General features: G+C 35.8%; 1 protein-coding gene across 1 annotated transcript in view; it reads left to right on the plus strand.

The window, feature by feature from the left end:
• The window catches only part of LOC147321297 (androgen receptor-like), a 35,597-nt gene extending 31,292 nt beyond the window's left edge, over nucleotides 1-4,305 (plus strand). The window contains exon 8 of the mRNA XM_086309679.1: nucleotides 208-4,305. Coding sequence (XP_086165805.1) covers nucleotides 208-366 — 159 coding nt within the window. The 3' untranslated portion in view covers nucleotides 367-4,305. The remainder of the gene's footprint in view (nucleotides 1-207) is intronic.
• Nucleotides 4,306-6,418: the final 2,113 nt, after the last annotated feature.

Below are 6,418 nucleotides of genomic sequence, written 5' to 3' on the forward strand. Positions count from 1 at the left end.
TTACTCAGAAGTATAAAATCTCAGAAGTGGTCTTCGAGGCAGGAAAAGGCCTAATGGATGAGTTTACTATGATTCATATCCTCACATTTTTATGCCAGAGCGTTAACTGTGTGTATGTCTGACTCATGTGCCCCAAGCTGTTGTCCAAATACTATCTGTAGTAAATTTCATCCACATTATGATTTTTTCTTTTCTCCTCTGTTTCAGACCGTAAAGAAGCTCCATCAGTTTACCTTTGACCTTTTTGTCCAGGCTCAGTCACTTCACACCAAGGTCAGCTTTCCAGAGATGATTGGAGAAATAATCTCAGTACATGTACCAAAGATCTTGGCAGGTTTGGCTAAACCAATCTTGTTTCATAAGTAGAAGGAGATTTTTTTTAAAAAAAAATCAGAAAATGACTCATCTTGCAGCCTCCGTAAACTTTAACTAAGGCTTTAAACTGTTTCCCCACATCTTCAATCTGACTGCTTTTATCCCTGCCTTGTAATCACATTTTTATTGCTCAAGGCGTTTTACGTTTGGGGTTGGGGGTTTTTGCCTTTTTAGCCATAATTGAGATTGTTTCTTCAAAACTATTAAAGCTTTTACCTGAAGAGCTGTCTTTTTATGACAGCTTTGTGGTTCATGAGATCATAAGAGGATTGTTTGTGTTTTCTGATGGAGGAGAGATTCAGCTTTACATTTGCAGTTAAGTCTGTAAAACATGATCACCTAAACCTTTGTGACATCGTTATGTATAACGGACAAAGAAATCACAAATCGTAAATAATATTCGGATTACCAAAGTATTTTAGCTGCTGCCTTGCAGTTCACTTATTCATTTCATATTTGTGAAAGTGAGATTCCCGTATGGCTCAGTCACAAAAAAACCCACATCCTTTATGCCACAGTAGTAAAATTAGGACGTCAACCTCTTTGCTACTTAATACTTGTCCAATGATTACATTTTTTTTTTCACATTCAGCAGTTGATTGCAAGTAGTTGTGGCAACCAACTATCCAGAGGTTAAGGGTGTCAACCTCTGGACAACCACTTTTGCGATCACAAAACAGCTGCACACCTAATGAGAGGCAACCAGTCTCTAAACACTTGCAGTCTGACTTTTACTGACTTCATTCTCTATCAGACTGGTGAATGTTTCCAAATAACTGCGGTCTGGTTTATAAATGCAGACCGACTGCCTGCCATTTGTCAGTTTATGCTTGCTATTTGTGGAGGAATTTTGAATTTCTGTTTCAAATCTATCAATGAGGTTCTAGTGGAAGTCTGAATGTAAGTAGATAATGTGAATTTCTGTTTAATGTGAATTCCCTTGAATGATTTGCAACACCCGGTAACATATTGATGTGATATTAGGGCTGTGCGATATGACCAAAATCTCATATATAAGAATTCTGTCGATATAAATCACAAAAATTCAAATTCCATATCAATTACCTCGATTCATTGATGTTTTCTTTGGTGCCTAAATTCCAGTCCAGTGAACAGTCATAGGCCTAAACTTCTACAAGAACTGACAAAAATCTCACTTTTTGTGCACTGATTAGTGTAAATCTTATATATAAGTGTCCATATTCTAGTTATGCCTCAATAAGTATAAAGAAACAAATTACAAAAATTATAAATCCAGTACAGTAGTGATTTATTTGAAGCCTCTGATACCACAATACAATCCCTCATAGCTGTATATTCTGCTCATTTGACCCATTGTTAAAGTGTTTCTGACGTGTGATGTATGTTTTCAGAAGGAGACAAGAACATGTTAAAGACAAGGTGAAAGATTCACATTCATTTCAAGCCTTCTGTGAATTTTATTGTCCAGCACTCGAACATGATCAGTACTGTGATTGTTGTGAAGCATAGCGTAGTGTGAAATTTCAGCAAAGTCATGAAAAAAACGTTTTAAATGAAACATCATCTGCTCACTTTGTACTTTAATACTTTAATATTTAGACATCTTAAGCAGCACATTGACCTTGTTTGGCTTGCAGACCACCACGCAGAACCCACCGCTCTTTACAACAGCAAATATGCAGACTGGATATCTTTGTTTTGGTTTTTGCTTTTTTGTAAGTTAAAAAAAGACCGTCTGTTAAGATGTTTCCTTACCCACAGTCAGCGTAAAATGAACCTCTTTTCTTTAGTGAATTTTCTATCAAATGGAACAATATGATTTGGTCATGAAAATATTAATTCATTATGCAACTAATGTTACAACAGATACATTGTCTCGTTTTGTGCATGCAGAACTGTGTAAATATAGTGCCTTTAAAAAGTACCGATGTTTGGCATTGCCACGTACATTATTTTAAAAGTTGAATGTGGCTACAAGCGCTCTTATTTTTAAAGCTAAAACAAAGATGTGACCAATTAGAAGCCTCTGGGAAGTGAGTCATGAGAATAAGATAAGATAAGATAAGATAACCTTTATTAGTCCCACACGTGGGAAATTTGTTTTGTCACAGCAGGAAGTGGACAGTGCAAAAGTTATGAGGCAAAAATTAGAATACAATAAGAATAAATACAGTACACAACTGTACAGAATAGAATAAAATAAAATACTATATACAGTAGAATAAAATAAAATAAATATACAATAAGATAAAAATAGAATACAAATACAAATACTATATACAACTGAGTAAAAATACAACGATGACAGAAAGGATTATTGCACTTAGTATTAAGTGCAATAAGAAAGGAGAAGAAAGCTAACATAATGTCATCAGCTGTAACAGACAGGGCTGCATGTAGAATGCACAGCTCTTACTTCGTCTGCACGACAACACTGTGCTGACTGCTTCGCGCTGTGGCTGTCAGTTTCTAGAGCAAGGACTGAACGTCTTGTAGGGATGCAAGCAAAAAAGGATGGCAGCAAATACAGGCAAATACTGAATTAGATTCGGGGTGCCAGAGATCTTAGATTGCAGCAGTAATGTTTTACAGAGCAACAAATTTCAAATGACAGAAAAAAAATTCAATTTTTTTCAAGACAAAAACTGGAAGGCCCTCGGATGTGGAATGTAAGAATCCTTGACAGGCACTGCCAAACCTCAGAGATTAAAATTAAGGAAAAAAATCTGTGGAATGCCTTGAAGATAACCGATCGCAGTCACAGCTGAAAAGCATTCATTTGCAGAAATGGATGCAATTATACACATCTACATTTCATTAAAGACGTCTGTTCAAGTGTTCAAACGCAAGGCATTCTGTGCCTACAACATGGCTTATATGATGCAACTGATTGATATAATTGAGACTCAACTGTAGCACATCCTGCCTTCTCACAATCAAGCTGCTCTGTGCTTACAGCAAAAGTAACTTCTGTGGTCTTTTCTGCACCTTTTGACAATTCATTCATTTGATAATGTTTTATAACTCAGCACTTAACGAGTCCACATTCCATTAGAAGATTGTAGATGCATGTATTATGTGTTTGTGTAGTTGTATGGATAACTTTTTGCTTTACAGAAAGTGACGCACAGACATCCGTGTATTACCTGTTTATCGTATATTGGTTGGTGGTGTAATTGTTGTTCAGTACACAGTGATCGACTGTCTGTCACAGTCAGTTTCACAGCTCCTTTGTAGCCTATTCATTCCTAAGCTATAGTGAAACCCTGTAGAGCATCCAACTTCATCTGCACAAATAAACATATTCATGCTTTTTTAACTTGTCTTCTTGTACACTACTTGCTATGCGGAGTGACTAGGGGAGGAAAGAGAATACAGTGGACAGCTATGGGTTTAGACTAAAGGTGATTTGGCCCTTTGGAAGTTGCAGAGAAACCAATTTCCGTCATGATGCAAACAAGACACCTTTCAGAAAACTGAATTTTCAGTAAGCATGTTGTCTACAGAAAAATATATTACATATGTAAGACTGCTGCAGCAGTTAAGAACTCATTCAATTAACTGTGGTTCTAAATATTGTTGTTTTATGCTGGTTTAGCTTTTCTACACATTTCACAGCGGGCACAGCCAACACAACAGTGCATTAATAAGACATAGATGCGTCTGTAAAATTTTGATACTGATGTACTCAAAGAAGGTCATGGCGTTTGTATTTTGCTGAAATAGCTGATATGTGCCCAGTGTACTGCATATTAACAGGGTTCTTTGTACATGCGACAGTAACTGTATATATTGATCAGTTTGATGTCTGTTTTTGTGTCCAAACACTTGACTTTCAAAGTTGTTTATTGTATGATTTATATCTTTTGTGATCTCTGTTTTTTCAAAATGTGTGTTTTTCAAAGGTGTCATCTTTTAAAGGCAATTAAAATATTTCTGACTCTGAAAGTGGTATATGTTTTCTTGGAATAAATAAACTCTTCAGTCTTTTTACTACGCTCTATTGGAGCCTTGAAACTCAAAAACAGATTTGTCTTTAACTAAAAAATAATAATAATTTAATAAAAGTGCTTGTGATGACTATTTGGGTAAGAAAGGTTCACGTTTTACTCTTTTTTTAAATTCTATTTTAAACTTACAAAAACCTGCATTAAAGAAAGACAATGGGGCAAAATAAAATGAAAAAGACTTTTGGGCCAAAATCCAACTTTTTTCAAGTAGTCCTTTAATTTATGCTGGAGTGACATCACAACACAGTTCACAATTCAAAATAATATCCAGAAGATATCATTTTGAAATCAGTTAGTTGGATTTGGTGCAGTTCTTTAGTTTACCCTCCTTTTGAGCCACCTTTAGCCAATATTAAGACATCCCTTCTTGTTGGCGTCTGACTGAGACAAGAGTAGAAAAAAAAAAAAAACTGAAGCAGGGTGTTTAAAGGAGTCAAGATTACTTACGCAAAACCCAAGATTATTTATTATTTGAAATTATTTTTTTAAATAATGTTATTTTTAATATAAACATTTGTCATTATGACTACATATATATGAGACAGAAAATAATTAAAAGCATAAGACTCCTTTAAATGTACTTTAAATGCAATTCCATGATATCAGTGAGCAGATCTAGTGATAAGCGCTTCATTAAAACACAGACAAATTAATTCCAAATGCAAGAGTGGAAAACGTTAGCGCTGATTTTTCAGTCACAACACACATTCTTTTGTTCTTGTGTGCACTCCTCCGTTTGAGAGTCATGCGCTTGGCTGCAATTAACCAAAGCTAAAGGCTAAATAAGATCGTGAAGGACCTCAGCCATCCCAACAACAGACTGTTCTCTCTGTTGAGGTCAGGAAAGCGATTCCGCTCCCTGAAGACCAACACAGAGAGACTGAGGAGGAGCTTCTTCCCGCAGGCGATACGGTCTCTCAATCACACCACCACACAGTACTGACCCACACATATGGTTCTTACACACACACTGGACTTTCTGGACTTTGGTTTTGCACAACACTGGTCACTATATTCTTCATTTCCGGTTAATACTTGTACAGCTGCTGTTATTGTGTATATATTTATTTATATTTAGATTTCTTCATACATTCTTATATAGTTCTATATTGTGTATTGTGTATTTTGTTGTACAGTTATTTTATTTTCAACTTTAATTTATATATTTATCTTTATCTTATTCTTCCCAGTTAAATTTACCCTTCATTCTAATTTGTGTTGTACAGTTATTTCATTTTTAACCTTAATTTATATTTTATTCCTTCCTAGTTAAATTTACCCTTTTTAATTTTTCATATTTATTTCCTATCTTATTCATAGCCTTTTCCTTTTTTGTTCTCTTTAGGTCACGAGCAGTTGTCCAAGCATTTCACTACATATCGTACTGTGTATGACTGTGTACGTGACAAATAAAATTTGAATTTGAATTTGATTTGAATTTGAATTTAAATTGGCATGAAATCAGAATGGGAATTTCCATTGATGCTCGATGCAGTTCAACCATCCAATCCACTGCAGAGGGATCAAGGTATGGGGTAGGGAGGGATGGCTGGCAGTGTACACTGGAATGCGGAGGGAGGAGTGGACGGCAACATAAATACAATGCAAAAGTGCCTTTGACAGATAACCGCATAGTGCATAATGGTAAGACCCACTGTGCTCTTTCATTCCGAGAATTTGTTAGTTCCACAGGAAGAAGAGCCACATGACCAGTTATGCTCTTCAGGGGATGGTTGAGGGTTTACAAAAAAAGATAATGGTAGTAGTCAGATAGCGCTGTGTGGTCACTTTAGGAATTCAGCGCCACAAGGGGAGATGCTTCACCAACATTTTATATGGGCTGAGGATTGGGGCCCACTTTATTGCTACTGAATATGTATTTTAATTGAGCATTTAAAGAACTTTTCACTTCTTTAAAAAGAAAATTTAGCTTTTGAGTGTGTGTGGGTGGGTTGGTGGGGGTTCTAAGCATACACAGAGATAGCTTCTGATGGTTGAACAAGTTGTTAATATTCATTCTATTCACCTTTCATTTTATTTTCCGTCTGTGA

This window comes from Aulonocara sp. 'chitande type north' Nkhata Bay, linkage group LG10, assembly GCF_057382095.1.
Source record: "Aulonocara sp. 'chitande type north' Nkhata Bay isolate Kocher_YH1m ecotype deep benthic linkage group LG10, A_spYH_male_GT1.1, whole genome shotgun sequence".
NCBI lineage: Eukaryota > Metazoa > Chordata > Actinopteri > Cichliformes > Cichlidae > Aulonocara > Aulonocara sp. 'chitande type north' Nkhata Bay.